This window comes from Microcaecilia unicolor, chromosome 1 (genome assembly GCF_901765095.1).
Source record: "Microcaecilia unicolor chromosome 1, aMicUni1.1, whole genome shotgun sequence".
Classification (NCBI taxonomy): Eukaryota; Metazoa; Chordata; class Amphibia; order Gymnophiona; family Siphonopidae; genus Microcaecilia; species Microcaecilia unicolor.
The window spans coordinates 318,335,449-318,355,085 of NC_044031.1; the positions used below are offsets into that span (position 1 = coordinate 318,335,449).

The window sequence follows — 19,637 nt, forward strand, 5'->3', positions numbered from 1 at the left end:
GAACACGTTAAGTTATACATTGAACTGCAACATTTTGTCATGGACATTTACACCAGCCACTGACATGGCATAAGTTGCCACTCTTAAATGCTGGCTTATGCTAGTACTTTCTAATGGCAATTACATGCGTAATTGCAGATACAGAATTTGAGCTTAGTGCATCTAACTTTAGGATAAATTCTGTACAGGTCAAAAGAGGATAATTTTATAACAGATAGCCTAGGTAGGAACTTCAAGTATCTGTCTATTTTGGGGATATTTTATAAAGAAAACAAAAACTGCAGAATTAAGGAGTAAAATGCACTTGTGTTCATTTATGTCACATATATTTTATAAACTACACAGCGCTCTCCTCCCAAACTCCCCTTCTGCTTACACTTGGGTTGCATAACAGTAGGTGCATATTCTCCAGACCTACATTATATATATGTAATCCCTGGAATAATTTTTAAAAGCACTCTTCCACAGGTATACTCCCACAGTACCTAGTTACACTGACCGCAGGTAAAGGAGCGGAGAAAGAGGAGAATCCTTTGTGACGTTTATGATCTTTAACAGTTGCAGTAGTTTTAATCTATTTGTGAATGATTTTTTTTCTTGTTTTGCTTCAGTGCAAATATTGCTGGCCACAAATTTCTCAAAGAAAATACCCACTGTGCATAGAACAATGCCTGAGAAGCACAAACACTTACAGTACCCAATAAAAAGTTAGCACCACTCCCAACTCGGGCATTCGGCACACACTCAGACACAGTATCCCCCATAGGCGTAGTTTGACTGTTTCATTTGGGGGGGGCAAAGAATGGGCGGAGCATATTAGCATATCATTTGCATATATACATATGCAAATGAATATGCTAATATGGAGGAAGGAAATGAAATTTACAGGCAAAATATCACAGATGCACATTTCAAAAAGCTGACACATTTCAATTAATATTATGAATAAAATACTTTTATTTACCTTTGTTGTCTGATCATTTAGTTTTTCTATTCACTTTGATCCCAGTGTCTTCTGTTTTATGCAGTGTCTTCTTTCCAGTAGGCTTCCCTCTGCTCCCCACCCTCCCAGTCCCATCCATCTCTTGCTCCTTCCCTCTGCTCCCCACCCTCCCAGTCCCATCCATCTCTTGCTCCTTCCCTCTGCTCCCCACCCCTCCCAGTCCCATCCATCTTCTGTTCCTTCCCTCTGCTCACCATCCCTCCGTCCCATCCATCTTCTGCTCCTTCCCTCTGCTGTGCCTGACCTCTCCTAATCCCATCCATCTCCTGGTCCATCCCTCAGCTCCCCACCCCTCCCAGTCCCATCCATCTTCCCTCTGCTCCCCCCCCCCCCCGCGAGGTCCAAGATGGTGACTCCGTTTACCCCCTCTCTTCCTCCCTCCCTCCCTCCGGTGCAGGCAACAGTCTTCAGCTTTTTCAGCGTTCCTGGCAGCGGTAGCGATGTACACGCTGCCTTCGGTCTGCCCCGGAAGCCTTCTCTTCAAGTTCCTGTTCCCACCTATGCGGGAACAGGAACTTGAAGAGAAGGCTTCGGGGCAGAGCCAAAGGCAGCGTGTACAACGCTACCGCTGCCAGGAACGCTGGAAAAGACTGCTGCCTGCGCCGGAGGGAGGGAGGAAGAGAGAGGGGTAGACGGACAACAGCTCCTCTCCGTCCGCTTGGCTTCCCTGCCCTCTCTGTCTGCGTCCCGCCTTCCTCTGACGTCAGAGGAAGGCAGGACGCAGACAGAGAGGGCAGGGAAGCCAAGCGGATGGAGAGGAGCGCGTGCCTGCATGTGTTTTTTTTTTTTTTTAACTAATGGCGCGGCGGCGCCTCGCGTCGTTTGGGGGGGCATTGCCCCCCCTCGCCCCCCCCCCCCAGTCTACGCCTATGCTATCCCCTGACATCAATACCACACTGCAAGCCGTATGTTCGTTAGAATTGGATTTATTTTGGCCGCAGCCAGGAACATCAAAAATGTTATAACTTAAACGCAATACATTATAACTTCAAATAACCATTATGCTAACAATTCTACCGGGGTACACAGCTTCTAAATGTAGATGCATATTCTGAGCCACAGGTCGTGCCGTCCCAAGCTGCTGTGGCTCCTCTGTGCTGTCTCCTCAAGCACACGCAGTCACTTGATGCTTCCCGTTGAAGGAGGCACCTACCACATTTAGCAAGCGACGATCTTGGCCTCCTGGCCGTCGAAGCCAGGAGACAAGCTGTGTCCACGTTGCTTCTTCATTACAAGCCTGCTAACCTGCAAGTCTAATATTTGCATAAACTTGAATAACTTTGCACACAACCAGCGCTGCTCTTCTCCTGCTTCCAAATTCAAAATGACTCCCTCGTGTACATCGTATTTCTCACTCCTCCTCCCTTTCTCCTCCCCTTCTTCCCTGCCCCCTCCCTTTGCTACTCTTTGTTTGCCTACCCCTACTACCTCTGCTCTCTAGCTGGCCCTCCCTGTACCCTCCCCCACACTTCAGTCTTCGCTGGCCTTCAGCCCGGTTGTGGGCGGCCCCCCTTAATGGGTGTGCCTAGTTCTTTTTCACTGTTTTAAGCTGTTTCACTTCCACGTTCCCTACTCCCTCCTTAAATCTACTGCATGTAGCCCATGTTTCAAGAACCATAAATTATATTGGTTCTCCCATAGTATATTTTCAAAACTTTATAGCTGGGGTACTCGACTCAATCCTCAGGACATACATAGCCAGTCAGGTATTTAGGATACCCACAATGAATATGCATGAGATAGATTACATACAATGGCAATAGTGCATACAAATGTTTAGCAGAGTGTGATCCAGGGAGCATTTGTATGGTTGAAGAGGTCTACTGAGGCTGTTGGCTATCTGGTGTCAAACACCAGGGCAATAACAAGACTGTGCTTGGATGTGATTGGCCATGACTTAGCCTAAATGCTTGCAGCTTCCCAGCATAAGCAGAGGGATCACATACTCTTATAAAAGAGCGACCAGCATAATAGTATGTGTCATGGCATAAAGTGCTAATTTTCTATTATCATGTACAGGACTGCACAACAGGATGCACTGGGCAAGGGCTGGACACCACCATTTTGAGAGGGTCGGGCCCAAGGTAGGAGGTGTTGCTCTTGCCCTCCTGCCTCCAACTTTTTAAGGTATGGCATAGGGAGGGGAGGGATTGAGAAGGGGTACACTGGACCACCAGGGATTTTTTTGTTCTGCAGGGTGAGGGGGCACTGGGTGGGGGGTGTCGGGAAGGAAGAGGTAGGGAGCACAAGCAGGCAGCCTTTGCAGCTGCCTATTTGTGTATCCCTCCTCTCAGACAGCTCCAGAGCAGCCTTAAAATCTAGCTCGTTAAAGCTAAGTGCTCTGGAGCTGTGCATCGCATGGAATTCTTGGGGAGGGGGGGGGGGATCCAGGGGGTCAGGAGGTTGTCCACTGGACCACCAGGGACTTTTTGTTCTTTGGGGGGGGGGGGGGGGGGCTGGAGGCGGTCCACTAGATCACCAGGGATTTTCTGCAAGCTTTTAAATACACTTGACAGCTTTGAGTCACAAAAAGTGATCCATGCACGAAAGGGGATCTGTGCATCTCCTTTGAATGGAATCCCCTTTGTGCATTAGTCGCTGTTTGCAACCCAGTAAGTTTTCCTGCGGCACCTGTATTTAAAGGGTGCCACTATGCACGGGTCCCCTAGTATGATGATTCTTCTTTTACTACCTGTTGGGACTTTTACTATTTACAATGAGCACTGTTACAATACAGTGAAAATACATAGCTATTATAAAGCAGCAAACACTTTCTGTGTGCAGAGCAAATACATTTTTCTGAAAGGAAGGAAGGATGGGATATGATCCCCCTATATTTTGTACACTCTGAGTAAAATGATTTCACATTTAACTTACCTGGAACTGTTTATTTTTACAACCAAGATAAAAGTATATATTTATTTATTATTATTAACATCAGTTTTCAGTAAGACACCTAATATGCACAGTCAAAAGCATGCTGAGCACAAGGTTATTTTCAAAAAAGGAACTCACTAAGCTAAGAAACTAAGGGTTGTTTTGGGAGTAAATGCATATGTATATTTTTAAGTAAATTAAAATTGGGAATGTAAAGATATCCATATTAGCAGCAGTTCACTACCTTCTGAAAAGGTAAGATACTCAAGAACAGCTAACTGATATTCTAGAGCACCTCTTGGTTTTTAAGCAGACATGTTTGAGCACATTATGGAAATACATGCACAGTTTTAGGGGATTAAAAATCCACTTCCATTCATACAGTTGATTTACATGGGTTAATTATATTGATTTACACATTTCCTTGAAAACAAAAGATGGAGATCTGAGACGGCCTCTTACACTGATAAGCACTATAAGTGCATTCACTCTGCAGCCCCTCATTACCTCTCCACCCTCATCTCTCCCTACACTCCTTCCCTAGAACTCCGTTCACTAGGCAAATCTCTCCTAATTGCATCCTTCTCCTCCATCGCTAACTCCAGACTCCGCTCCTTCTCTCTCGCCACACCTTATGCCTGGAATAGGCTTCCTGAGCCATTACATCTAGCTCCATCCCTGGCTGCCTTCAAAATCCGGGCTAAAGGCCTACCTGTATGATGTTGCTTTCGACTCCTGACTTGTAACTTTTATCTTATCCTTATGTGTCCTTCTGTCTGTCCTTCCCTTCTCCTTTTTGGTCCTGTCTGTTTGTCCTGATTTAGATTGTAAGCTCTTTTGAGCAGGGACTGTCTTCTTCATGTTCAATTATAAAGCGCTGCGTACGACTGGTAGCGCTACAGAAGTGATTTATAGTAGTAGTAGTAGTAGGATCAGTAGGAGAGGAGAAGGGTTAAATACAACTAATAATACCTGTATCACATACACAGTATTTCTAAAAGACCTGCCATTGGAAATAACACTATAGTGTAAAAAAAAAAGAAAAAAGAAACTGCTGATAGAGGGTACATAGGAAAACATAGGATTCTTGACAATTAGGATATATAGTTGGGTTCTTTATAGTAAAATAAACACAAATTATCTTACAAGAGCATCTTAAGTACCTAGATGGAACCACACATTCAGCAGTTCATTTCTCAACTTGAAGTCTTGTGAACAAAAGCAATGGCTAAGCAGTGCATTCTAACCTACATTACATTAAAAAAAAAACCCCAAACAAACAACATTCATCTTTATGGCAGAAACACCTAATGAGGAATAAATCTTATACAAATGATAAAAAATGATCTGAGAACAAACGAACTACAGACAACCAACACAACAGAAAGCAAGACCATCAGCATTTTCAGCTAAGTAGTTTGTTTGTTGTAAATGGATTAGTCTGGTAGGCAGTGGTGATGGAGAGTGACTGCATGTGTTTCACTCTCTAGAGCACCTGGCTATTCTTGATCACTGCATAACCATGTTACAATTTTAAGTGCTATAGTGCGGTGAAAAGTCACTGCCATTTGAAAATTCCTGAGTGGTATACATATTCAAGACTGACTGACTTGCAGACTATGGGGTCCTTTTACAAAGGCGTGCTGAAAAATGGCTTGCGGTAGTGTAGGCGCAGGTTTTGGGTGCGCGCCAATCCATTTCTTAGCGTGCCTGTAAAAAAGGCCTTTTTTTAAATTTTTGCCAAAAATGGATGTGTGGCAAAATGAAAATTGCCACACATCCATTTTGGGTCGGAGACCTTACCGCCAGCTACTGATCTTGCAGTGAAGACTCACTTGATAACTGGATGATAATGACCTACACACGCCAAATGCCATGTGTCCATTATGCGTGCCTGAAAATAAAAAACATTTTTCAGACGTGTGTATCGGACGCGTGCCATAAATGAAATTACCACAAGAGCCACGCGGTAGTTGGGTGGTAACTCCATTTTGGCGTGCATTGAGCATGCATAGATGCTTACGCGGCTTAGTAAAAGGGCCCCTATATATGTATTAACAACACCCGAAATAACCTAGTCTGCTATCAAAACTGCACAAATTTAAAGTTTCTTTTAGGTGGAGGAAAGACTTCAGTAAAACCAGCGCTACTGTATTAACATAGCTTAACACATCACTAGTCAAAAACTCTCCCCTTTCAATTTTTTATTTTTATATTTTTATGCTTTTTAACTTTTTCTTAGAAGTCCAAATTCAAAATGTAAACCTTTGACTTAACCCAGCATATGCTCTACGGAGCCCCTCCATTTAATTTCATATCACTTCTTCGGGAGCTGCCGAAATCAAATTAGTGGCCGAGAATTATGGCATCTAAGAGATTTATCTGCAGTCGCAAAAGTACACTTTAAATTAGTGCAGTAATATTAACAAGTATCCTGGACTTGCCTGTTAGAGTGTCATGGGCTCACCCTTCTCACTGTTTTTACTCCATATGCCGGGCTGAGTTCAGCATCTACACAAAGTTAAGTCAAAGGTTTAAGTTTTCAATTTGGACTTTAAGAAAACATAAAATATAAAACAAAAAAATTGGAAGGGGAGGTCTTTGACTAGTGATATGTTACAATAGCTATGTTAAAACAGTACTACTGGTTTTACTGAAGTCTTTCCTCCACCTAAAAGACACTTTAAATTTGGACAATTTAACAGCAGATTAGGTCATTTGAGTGGTATGCATGAAATTAGTAGGAGATTTTTCTCTGGTTTCCAATAGACAGCATACTATATGAACTACTACAGCTGACATCGAGATGTATTTTCAAAGCACTCAGACTTACAAAGTTTCATAGTAACCTATGCAAGTTTGTAAGCCTAAGTGCTTTGAAAATGAGCTCCATTATCTACTAGTCTTCTTGCTGGTAGTTGTATGATGGAAGAAAGCCACTGAATGAATGATGACAATTAATTCTCCTCTTCCATTTGCAGTTGTTTCAGAAAAGGGCCAAAACACTTTTAATGGTGTAGCATGAGGAAGCTTTTCTGCTTCTTGCATTATACTTTTTTTGTAGATACTCTGCAGACTTCAGTATCTACCACAAGCCACTAGCCAAGCAGCTACTCATACCCATTGAACCTGACTTACCTACAGCCCTGAATAAACTTATTACCTGTCTAACATCAATTCAAGAATGTGCTAAACACAGCAAACTTTGCCTGAACCCAAGTATAACCAAGCTTCTATGGGTCCCTAATACAAGTGGACACATACCCAACATCAAAATCTCTTTTGGAAAGTACAAATACCCCCTCAAATCACAAGTCAGTTCACTCTGATTCTCCAAATCCAAGCAACCTTCAAGAGCTGTTTCTACTATTTGCGACAACTATGATGCGTCTATCCTTACACTGAGAAGGCAAGTCTTATCCTAGTTGTGCATGCCATAACAACATCAAGCCTGGATTAGTGTAAAGCACTCTACACTTGTCTTACTACAAAGGGTCTGCAACAGCTCCAATTGATTCAGAATGATGCTGCAAGACTAACTGAAGGTTGCAAGCAACGTGACTACATCACACCGTTTCTGCAAAAACTTCACTGCCTACCAGTACAATACAGGGCTAAATTTAAAACTCTATGTCTGATCTTCAAGGTCCTTAAAGGAAATGGCCCCGATTACTTGAACAACAAGATCACCTTCTACACACCTCCAAGGACACGAAGGTTTTCCCAAGGAGTATCCCTAACCACACCCTCTCCAAAAGACATTACACGATGTGATACCCGCAAGCAAACCTCCTCTGGAGTAGACCCCACACTCTGGAATGCAGTCCCTGAAAGGATCCGCTTAACACAAGACTATCTCTATTTCAGGAAGCAGGTGAAAGCTTGGCTCTTCAACCAGGCCTTTAATAGAAGAAGTAACTAACTTGCTGGTCACACACACAAGGAGTGACACGGGCTGCACATACTGCAGCAGGACATGTTTATCACTTCTACCCTAGCTGAGATAATATTTAATCACCCGTTTGACCTCATGTGCAACTTTCTTTAAATTAGTCTCCTTATTTTCTAACTCCTCTTACTCTCTTACCTATCTATATGCTCCATATTTTTATGCCCTTATGCTATTAAAATATTTTATTATGTATTGTGTTGACATTGTAAGTAGTATACTATGCCAAACTTTGTATTGTTATTTGAGTATTTTTACTACTGTAATTGTCTATTAACTTATGTTTCTTACTGTACACTGCCTTGAGTGAATTTCTTCAAAAAAGTGGTAAATAAATCCTAATAGATAAATAATAAATAAACAAAGCACAGAACGAGTGCGGTATAAATATTAAATAAACTAATATAAACCACTAACTAACTGGAGCACTATGAGCCTTACAGATAATTCAGTTCCACTTGTAATGTAATGTAATGGGGACTAAATTTGCATTCCCAAATCAGCACACATTGACAATTTGTATGCACAAATTAACTGATTAATGAGCCAATCAGTGTTGATAACAATTATTGGTGTTAATTGGCCTTAACTGGGATTTACGTGTACATCATATTCTATAAAGATACGCGTAAAAAGTATTTTTGTAGACAAAAAAGGAGGGACTTGGGTGTGATCATATGTGATGATCATAAGATGGCCAAACAGTTAGAAAAGGCAACAGTGGAAGCTAGAAGGCTGCTTGGGTGGAAGAGAAATGGCCAGCAGGAAAAAGGAGGTGATAATGCCTCCACACATGTCTCTGGTGAGAGCTCATTCAGGGGGAGATGCATTAAACTCCACGTAAAAAACCCCGTACCTTTACGATCCCCGTTGAAGCTTACTGATTCGGAAAAAACAAGAGCCATGCCATTAGGAAATTGCATGTAAATGAGCTGCTCACAAAAACACCGAACATCTTGGTAAGAAAAAGCACAAGCACATGCGTACAGCAGCCACTCGCACTCGCTAAGCGTGGCTGCTATGCGCATATCCAGCACAGCTGAACAATTACCCCCCCCCCCTCCCCTTTCCAGAAACCCTCCACCCAACCTGTCAGATTTGGCAGAAACAGCAAAGAGCTCATTCTTCCTGGCAGGGAGTGGCAGTGACTGGGAACAGAAGAAGGGGATTGTCTGGGGTACGACACTAATCATGGGTATGAAGGGGGAGGACCAGTAGCAGCACTTATGAGAGAGAGAGAAAGAGGATCCAGAGCTGTACTGATTGGGGATAGGAGGTGGGAAGGATCAACTGAGAAGAGAGAATCATGTGTGCTACGGGGTGCTGGAGGAGATCAGGTTTGTACAAACATTCATGGCACCAGTCCAAAGTCGTTTGGATGCAACTGGCCCACAGCTGCAATTCTGCTAGGCAGTGCTGGAGGTGGGCAGCTCACCGTCACTTTCAAAAGCAGAGCCTGATCCTTTCTCCCTTGTCCATCCGACTCATTCTGCTGCACATAAAGGTCCATCCAAACCCTGAAATACCAACCAGACTGCTCCACTGAGAGACCACAGTCATGCAACGACAGCTCCTGACCACCCATAAAAATTCCTACGCAAAAGGTAGGGGTTGTTTCTTTTTTTTTTTTTAATTCTTTATTTATGCTTTTAAATACAATATTCAAGGATAACCTTGTACATACAGGTAGAAATGAAAACTAAATTCTAAACTTTCACTTAAATAAATTTAAAGAATACTTATAGAGAATATAATAGTTGGAAAGTTTCTACAAACGAACATGATATTTAACCTTTCTTAGACCCCAATTAAAATGGAGGGGGGAAAAAAAGAGTTAGAGAAGTTAGATACAAATAAATTTCAAATTAAAGAAATGGCTGCATTCTCTCCAGGTACCATTTCATTTCACTTGTTTCAGTTTTACAAACGATTTAAGTTGCTCCGGTGAAAAGAAAGTATACTTAGTTTGACCTAATTTCACTATACACTTGCACGGGTATGCAAGAAAAAAGGAAGCACCTATATCTATTGTCCTTTGTTTTAAAGCAAGAAACAACTTCCTTTTTTGTTGTGTGGACTTGGTGACGTCTGGGTAAATCCAAACTTTAGAACCATAGAATTGAGCTTTCAAATTCCTAAACTAAAGTCTTAAAATTGCGTTGTAATCTTGCTCAAACACCATAGATACAATCATTGTAGCTCTGTTCGTTATAATATCAGTAGATTGTTCCAAAATGTCAGAAATATTTTGTAAATCAAAATTGTCTCTCTCAGGACCCTGTACTCCTTCTCTAATTTTAGGAATGTAATATATTTTGTTTAGCGGGGGTATAACCTCAGGAGGAAAATTCAAAATTTCTATCAAGTACTTCTTAAAGGTATCAATCAGAGTTACCCCCGCTATTACTGGAAAATTCAAAAATCGGAGATTTAGGCGCCTGTTATAGTTTTCAATTTCTTCAAGTTTACGTCTCATATCCATTGAATCCTTCGTAGTCACATTCTTAAAGGCATTCACATTATCAACCTCTTTTTGTATGGATTGTACTTGTTTTGTAATATCATTTTTAACAGAGTCTATCGTTTGCTTTAAGTCCTCAAACTTAGTATTTAGAGTAAGCACATCACCTGATGTCTTCTGAAGTGTAGTGGTAATCTGGTCCAACATCACCTTCAAAGTTTGCAGTGTCACCTCCTCAGTCTGTATCGTGGAAGACAAACTTCCGACGAGTCTCCGAGTTGTTGCCTGCATACCTGGGTCCTCACTGGAAGCCCCTTTCGACACGCCTTCCGAGTCAGCGGGGTTTCCCACCAGGGACGCTCTCGACATCGGGCTGGGAGAGATCAGTGAGATCAATGGTGGAGACAGGGAGACTTCCTCTCCCGGTAGGGCTTCCGCTTCTCCAGACCTCCCCACTATGGGATCCTCTCCCCGAAGCCTGGGAACACCGGGGAAAAAACGCTCCAGCGAAGTTTAAGCCGACGAGGGAGTTGAGGTAGGTGGAGGCACTATCCTCAAAACTCTCTTACGTTTAGTATGGGGCATTTTCGCTGAGGAAAAAAAGAGTTTCAGCGCAATTCTCACAGAGCGTTTTCACCAGCCATCCGGTGCAGCAGCCATCTTGAATTTCCCCCTCGGTAGGGGTTGTTTCTGTGCATTGCTCAGAATGGAGGAAGTTTTCACCAATGAAGGGCATAACCATTACTACTACTACTATTAAACATTTCTATAGCGCTACTAGTCTTACGCAGCGCTGTACAAATTAACGTGAAAAAGACAGTCCCTGCTCAACAGAGCTTACAATCTAAATTGGACAGACGAACAGACAGCTAGGGGTGGGGAAATTGCAGTGGTAGGGGTGATAAGTGAGGGTGTTTCTTTGTTTCTCTGACTCTTTCGAGAACCAAGCAATCTGAGGTTACAAGGGGGGCCATCTTTCTAGGAAAAAAAATTCAGCCTCTCTCCTACTCATAGGCCATGGATGGCAACTTTTTCAGTGGCTATGCTCTTGTGGATCCAATCAAAAGCTCATCTCCAGCTTTGATTGGAGAGCTGGCTGGGGCTTCTGGGTTTGCAGCTGCCAAGGGCAGGAGCAAGAACCCTGGGACTGCTGAACATGGGGGACAGCAGGAGTGAACTTACGCCTTCGAGATTATTATGTCCTCCATTGGCTTCCACCTGAAAAACTCTGGGAAGTGGAGGCCACAGAAGGAGCAGACAGACACTTCGTGGTGTCAGCATGTTTCTTGTTGAGGTCAGTGACCTCCTCCACTTTGTCCCAAAAAGAGTTTCTCCTGAACAGCAGGTTCTAGGTTAGAAACACACAGTCAGGCAAGTCTGAGCATACCAATACCTAATACTCTGGATGCCACACTGAAAGCATCATAGGTTGCCCAGGTCTTCTGCTTTAAGCTCTCCTTCTGCTTGGCTACTAGCTGATGGGAGTTCAGCACCCTGCTCTTGGGGTAGAGTGTCCGCAAACTCCACTCCACTACTCTAGAACTGCTGGCCCTTTTGAGGGTAGAGTCGACCACTATAGAATGGTGAGGAAGATGCTGCTTCTTGAATCCAGAAACCTTCTGGACTCTGTGAGTCCACCTTCTTAGGCATAGGCTGTAGAGAAAAGGGTCTCCCATCTGTGCTGCCTTAATGATATTGTGCAAGAGTACTGTCACAGCCTCCTAAAGAGGGGAATCATAATCAAAGACATCCAACTTCTTGGCTCTGGGCTCATCCTCAATTTCCAACTTAAAAATGAGTAGAAAGGTGTGGTAGCCGTGTTAGTCCACTTTTAAAGGTAATCAATAGAAATAAAACCAAATAAAACATGGAAAAGAAAATAAGATGATACCTTTTTTATTGGACATAACTTAATACGTTTCTTGATTAGCTTTCGAAGGTTGCCCTTCTTCGTCAGATCAGAAATAAGCAAGTGTTGGTAGATGACAGTATATATAAGTAAGACATCAAAGCATTTCAGTGACAGTCTAACAGGATGGGGGTGGATAGGTGAGAGGAGGGTGACAAACAGAGCAATACAACTTTATGGTTTATAATGGGCTAGAAAACCCAGATCTTTGTTAAGTCCTGTCTGGTGGGTGTCAAAATATTTAATCATTCTGACTTCAAAGGTCTTACGTTCCTGTATTGTTTTAAAGTTACATTTCAGGATTCTTACTATGAAATCACTGGTACAGTGTTCTGGTTTTGTAAAGTGCTGCCCCACAGGAGTGGAATCATGGCTGGCACTAGCATTTTTCATGTGATGTCTATGTAAATTAAATCTTGTCTCTAGCATCTGGCTTGTTTCTCCAATATAGCATCCTTTGTCACATTTTTTACACTGAATGATGTATACCACATTGGAAGATGAGCATGTAAAGGATTCCTTTATGTTGAGTATTTTTCCTTTGTGAATGACTGTGGGGTCCTGTGAAATGTTTTGGCATAGCTTGCAGCTGGATATATTTAAAGGATGTGTGCCATTCTCTTCTTTTTGAGACTGTGTTGGGAGCTTACTTCTGATTAGCTTGTGTTTTAGGTTGGGTGGCTGTCAGAAAGCCAGCACTGGTGGGGATGGGACACAACCATCTTCTGCAAAAAAGAGACAAAGGAGAGCTCCTCTGAGGGAGACTTTCTCCTTTTCTGAGGTAGAGAAGGGTCTGATGGCAGACCAAGGGATCCCTCCTCTGAGTGTTCATCTGGGTCCAAATCAACCCCCCAAGAACAGTCCATATAAGACTCAGCAAAATACTCTTCACAAGTTGGCTGAGACTGCGCCTACCTCAGACCACTAGGGCTCATGATCAGACTATAGACAAAAGCACTGAGGAGAGGGTCCTCTCCCAGTAGCTGGGGTAGCTTCCTCTGATAAAGGGCAGAAGAATAGTACTGGCTTGGCCAGTGTCAGCTCCATCAGCCATCAGGGCAACAGCGTCGATGATCAGTCAATGGCCAGGGCATGGGCCTCCTCAATTGTCTGGGGTGGCATCATAAGTGGCACCAATGCCCTCAATTCCTCAACACTGTGCCAAGATAAGATGTGCTCCAGCAACTCCTGCAGTAAGGTCTGGAGTTACTCCTTGGAGGCAGGAATCAGTAAAGGCTGTGCCAGTGCCGACACTGTGAAAATCTGAGAAGATGTGGGGGCCGAATCAAAAGACTGGCCCTGGCTCCAAGGAGACTATTAAGGCAGCACTGACACCATGAAGGGGTCTGCGGTCCTCATGGCACTGCCGCTTTTCAGTGACTGGTGATGCTGGTGCCCTGGCACTCCTGGCACCATGCTTTAAGGAGGGCCAATGTTGGTGGTTCTTCGCTTCCACTCGATGCCTGGCATCACAGCCTCCCAGTGCCAATAAGGACACAATGTTGAATCTTTGTGTGTCCTTGGTGTCAGATCCAAGGATACTCGGCCCGCAGGGGCAATATTGATGCCTGACATTAAGGCAGGCAAGACTTCCTCGGTACCAGAGCATCCCCAGTGTCTGATGCACCTCCAGGAACCATTGGGACTGATCCTTCAATGTCGATGGACTGGACTGATGCGGAAAAGTCTCTCTCATGCAGAGCATCTAAACTCTTCTGGGTACTCATCTGCATTTGAGAACAGAGCTTACAGTTAGAGGCACAGTGGTCGGTTCCCAGGCACAGCAAGCACCAGTTGTGAGGCTTGATCACAGACATGACCTTGCTGCACCTGGTACACTTTTTGAAACCACAGGGAGTTTTTTGTGACATTGAGGGAAAAATAGCCGAACCAAAATCAAATGACTCTGTGATTAACTTGGTTTTTAAAGCCAAAACTCAACCAGGCGCTCAGGTCAAAGAATGAGCTGCAGAAAATAAAAGAAAGTTTTAAAATACTGAAAACTACTAAAACAATAGAGGGAGGAAAAAATATATAAGGAAAAAGATCCTGTTACTCACTGACAAGGATGGCAAGGCAGGGAAGGCCACACTAGAAAAAAATGCACTGAGGAGAGAAACAGCAAATGCATCCTCTCAGCCCTGCAGAAAAATGACTGCTGGTCCTACGTGAATGAGCTTGGTGGGAAGGCACTTGCACAGGCACAGTTGAACCTACCAAAAGTTTCTGGATATAACATTGGATAAGGTCCATACCAGGCTCCGTCGTGAGACGATAATGTCCTGCTTGTCCTTGGAGAACTGGGGTTAAGACTTAAATAACACATCTTAATGGTAGCCCACTTCGATAACTTTCCCCCTGAGGGAGATACTACTTTTAAACGGTTTAAAGCCTCTTATTTTTTTATTGCTGACAGACTTTAGGGATTTGTGCAACAAGTCACCTCTAAAGGGTCAATTCTTTTGAGCTATATGATTTTGATATGAATGATATTTACTTTTGAAACAATACCCTGAATTACAGGTATGAAAAAACAATTGTAGCTATCAAAATTCCTATGATAAACAGCTTATCCATTAGTCCCTAGCCTTCCTTATGCTAGGGTTACCTGATTCTAGGGTCCACCTTAGGAGTCAACACACAAGAAAAAGATCTTGGTGTTACTGCAGACAATACGCTGAAATCTTCTGGTCAGTGTGCGGCGGCAGCCAAGAAAGCAAACAGGATGCTAGGAATTATTAGGAAAGGGATGCAAAATAAGACCAAGAATATTATAATGCCTCTGTATCGCTCCATGGTGCAACCTCACCTTGAGTATTGTATACAATTTTGGTTGCTGTATTTCAAAAAAGATATAGCGGAATTAGAAAAGGTTCAAAGAACAGCAACCAGAATGATAAAGGGGATGGAAAGGCTAAAGAGGTTAGGGATCTTCAGCTTGGACAAGAGACTGTTGAGGGGGGGGTATGATTGAGGTCTATAAAATACTGAGTTGTGTAGAACGGGTAAAAATGAATCGATTTTTCACTCTCTCATAAAATACAAAGATCAGGGAATGCTCAATAAAATTACATGGAAATACTTTTAAAACAAATAGGAGGAAATATTTTTTTACTCAAAGAATAGTTAAAGCTGTGGAACTCGCTGCCGGAGGATGTGGTAACAGAGGTTAGCATATCTAGGTTAAAAAAAAAGGTTTGGACGAGTTCCTGGAGAAAAATTCCATAATCTATTATTGAGATGGACATGGGGGAAGCCACTGCTTGCATGGAATGTTGCTACTAATTGGGTTTCTGCCAGGTACATGTGACCTGGATTGGCCGCTGTTGGAAACAGGATACTGGGCTAGATGGACCACTGGTCTGGCCCAGTATGGTTATTCTTATGTTCTTATGTTGTTCCTAATGGAGAACACATTAATTTCTATTTTTTTATTCAGCAGCATATAACTTATAATCTACCGCAATAGCTATATGACTAAGATGTATAATATGAACAAAAAATGATGAATGGAAAGATTAATAGATCTTGGTTGGGATCTTGTGTCCAGTCTTCCTGAATTCCGCCCTCCCCTTCACTGGACACAGATATTCATAAATTCCCTGGTGTTACTGTCTTCTACTCTAGGGTCTCCTACACAAGGTTGAATTACAAGACTATTGGTCCAGTGTTACAGCAAAACTAAACCAATACTAAAGGCAGCATATACCCCCTAATTCTATAAAAGTTGCCAAATATTGCACATACAAATTTGAGCGCATACCCAATTTCCACATTTTAATTAGCACCAATAATGGTACTAATTAGATTTAATTGGCATTTACACGTGTAAATTTAGGCATGGGATCTGCGCCTAAAATTTGCGCACGATTTGAAAAAGGGAGCTTGGAAATGGGAGAGGCATTGTTATAGAACAGGGGTACATACTTCATTTAGACATGTACATTTGTAGCATGTTTCAGTTGGTGCAAATGGGCCATGCCAAAAGTTAGGTGTGATTCCCAGGTGTAAGCACTATTCTATAAACCGAGCCTAATTTTAAGCATGGTTTATAGAATAGTGCTTTTTTTGGCACCAATTTTTCTTGCGCCATATATAGAATCTAGCCCATAGTGCAGGATATGGTTTGTCTCTGAAGTAAACTCAGTAACACTTGCATATCCCTCTGTAACGTCTCAGTTTAAAGTCCAGACATCTCTAGTGCTCAACTGACTAAATAACAACTTGAAATAGAGCCCATGTTCGATGTTCTGCAAGTGGATTCAATCCCCCAGGTATGGATTTGCTAATAGCTTATAAGTTAGCCATTCTTCTCTGAAATAACTCATAATTCAAGATTTTAATGCCAAAACTATCTGGCACAGTATAATCTTGTTGAGATTAATAGTTGTGAACTATTAAACTGTAATTTATCACTGGCCCACATAGACCAAGGTTAGTGTAATTCACAGAGCATCTGAAGTTACAAGGGGAAACTTTTTAAAAAATGTATTTTAACATTACTGTCAAAGCTTTTTGTTGACATTAAAAGGCACAACAGGCAAACCCAGGAGCAGTGACAAGGTGAGAGCAATAAATCTCTAAATGTCACAAAGCTATCAAGTGAGGGAACCCAAGTGTGTTACATATCACCGGCGTTCTCCTTTCTGAATAGTTACCCAATTTATGTATCTTCACTGTCAAATAATAGTTAAACATTTTATGAAGGTTTAAATAAGTATAGAATAGCTATTTGAGATGTGAAGAAAATATTACAACCTCTGATGAGACCAAACATTCAGCTCTAAATAAGATTATCCCTGACAGAAATGCAAGTAAACTATTATTCTGGTATTATCCACTGTTTAAAAGAAGTATTATCAGTTTAAGATTTCCACATCTTAAAACATGGAAGCTGCTTCTTTTTATACTATTATTTTTATTTTTTACTTGCTACTACCTGGCCACAAAAGCATTTTGGGGATCATTTCCAGTTTTCCCGTTAATCGACCTTTGCATATCCTGTTACAAGGGTTGCTGGGTAAAACTGAAATCACTGTGCTTTGAGGAACTGAGACATGTGCCCATTACGGTTTAGTTCACTGAAACTTCTCGCAGGAAAAGGGAATCAGAGTTGTAGGAAGACAGGCGGCAGCAGAGGCCAACTGGGGACACTACCATGCAGTGGCGTAGCAAAGAATGTTTTTTACAAGGGTTACGTCTCCCTCCGCCACGCTGCCCCCCGATACCTTAAAATCCTCTGTGCTGCAGACTTCACCTGGACAGCGGCATTGCTACTGGCAGCCTGCACCAGGACTTCTTCACTGAACTGTCCTTGTCCTGCCCTTCACAAACCAGGAAGTTGCATCAGAAGGGTCAAGATGGTTCAGGGAGGAAGTCCCAGTGCAGGCCACAAGCAACCAATGCGTGCCGCTGCCCAAGTGAAGATTTTAGCAGAACTGATTTTAAGGTACGGGTGGGGGCCTAGGTCTGACAGGGGAAGTGTATGCAACACGCACACCTAGTTTAAATACGCCACTGCTCCCATAGGTAAGAATACATGTTAGTCAACCAGGATTGACCTCAATTTGGAGACTGGAATTGGCAGCAGGCAAGCAGCAGAGCTAGCTCAGGCTAAAAAGCTTTGTAGCTAGAGCAGTAGCTAAGGATGGCCATGAGTGTTGTCTGTTTTATGGTATGGTGGTGGAGGACAATCAGCATTACTATTCCACCCAGATCAACCCAAAAGTACTAATTCAGTTCTGGTTTTGTTTTTGTGCATACATGGAATGCAATCCTGCTTTTTATTACAGAAATCATATTACATTTTTATACATGCAGGGCGTAAAACTAGGACTAGAGCATCTTTGAAATGACCTGATTGAGGTGGCAACACTTTGAAAACACAAGCAGCAATGACAGCAGTGAACAAAGATGAGGGAGGAAGGTCTGAGGGGGATGAGCAGCAACAGCAGTGGTTTAAGGCGAGACACTAGACAGCAGCCAGAAACACGAGTGGTGGATGGAAACCACAAAGAAGCAACAGGAGGTGAGGGAAACAGCAACCAAACACTTAGCTCAATCAGAGAAGGAAGCAAAGATTCTAAAATTGATATTATATACTCCACCTAGGGACAAATGTCCTAGCCAAAAGTAGCACTCCTGTAGAAGAAAGATATTTCCAGAGGTTGGAGAAAAGGGATAAAGTCCACTACAAAGACTATAGCATTGCCATTGGAAAAAGGGGAAAGGCTATGTTTGGATAGACAATTTATGTGGCCCTGGCTAAATATCAGGCTGGGACCTGCATATACTTAAAAAAAAAAAAAAAATTGAGCCATCCTGTCCCCTGATGCATCCCCCTCTTTCCCCAGCCCACAGCTACTACCCCCCAAACGCCTGGGGCCTACCTGAGCTACTGAGTTAGAGGCGGTGGCATTTTGGGGGGAGGGGGTGTGGCTTGTAGCTGTGGGCTAGGAGAGGGGGGGGGGAAGGAAGAGAGGGATGTATCGGGGGCTTGAGGGGGCTCAAATTAAAAAAAAAAGTTTAGGCTGGTCCCGGCCCGATATTCAGCTGGGGTCCGCATAAGCTAAGCCGGTAAATTTAGGACAGCTTTTGAGCAGTCCTAAATTCACCTGCTTTGCTTATGCGGGCCTCAGCTGAATATCGCCGGTACCCATATAAGCCCCAGCTCCTTCCAACACCACCCCTGGCCAGCTCACTTTTTTAGGGGCTGGTCAGAGGCGATATTGAGTGGCACTGCCCAGTTTAGCGATACTGAATATCAGTAATTGATCGGCGACTGGCAATTTAAGCAGGTCAGAGCCTCTCCAACTCCTTAAATCGCTTTGAATATTGGCCCTTAGCCCCTAAATGCACTAGCATACAAATACAAAGGGGGCATGCACATAGGCATGTCACAGGATGTGTCTCACAGTTGCACATGTACATTATAGAATACTACGACATATGGTGCAATTGCCAACTTTAGGCATGACTAGTTACACCAGCCTTTGATATGGCGTAAGTGCTTGCAGCTCTGCGGGTTCAGGAGACACTTACATTCTTTCAAGTTCAAAGATCACACTGGAGTCAGCAGTTTATGAAAAAATCACACTGTTTATTCTTCAACTCCGCAAAAGCAGGAACATCAAACCATATCTCCAGCACTGAATGCAAGTCTTTTAAAACCACAATCCTTCTGGTATTCCCCCGGGAAACTCCTATATTCTCCTTCCTTGGATATATTTACAGATGCTTTTCAGCAAAACTATGTACACTTTTTACAGACTCCTGTCCATGCTTATCCCAAAGAATAGTGTCCCAAAGGCTGTGCTCCTCTCAGTTTCACAGGTCCAGAGCCCTGTGGCCTGACCTTCCTCCACTGTGACCTTAACTTTGGATTTACCCTGGTCTTGGGATGGGAACTCCCTAGCTCTGACCCCTAGTTTCCCGATCA

The 19,637-nt window shown here is 42.9% G+C and overlaps 1 protein-coding gene across 2 annotated transcripts in view; it reads right to left on the reverse strand.

Annotated features, from left to right (window-relative positions):
* Positions 1-19,637, reverse strand: part of LYRM4 (LYR motif containing 4) — a 318,499-nt gene that overhangs the window by 107,728 nt on the left and 191,134 nt on the right. Inside the window, exon 3 of one of the 2 annotated variants that reach the window (XM_030208787.1) lies at positions 6,324-6,391. The exons of the other annotated variant lie outside the window; for it this stretch is intronic. Within the exon in view, the coding sequence (XP_030064647.1) occupies positions 6,362-6,391 (30 nt within the window). The 3' untranslated portion in view covers positions 6,324-6,361. Of the gene's footprint in view, positions 1-6,323; positions 6,392-19,637 lie in introns of those variants that run through there. 2 annotated transcript variants of the gene reach the window in all.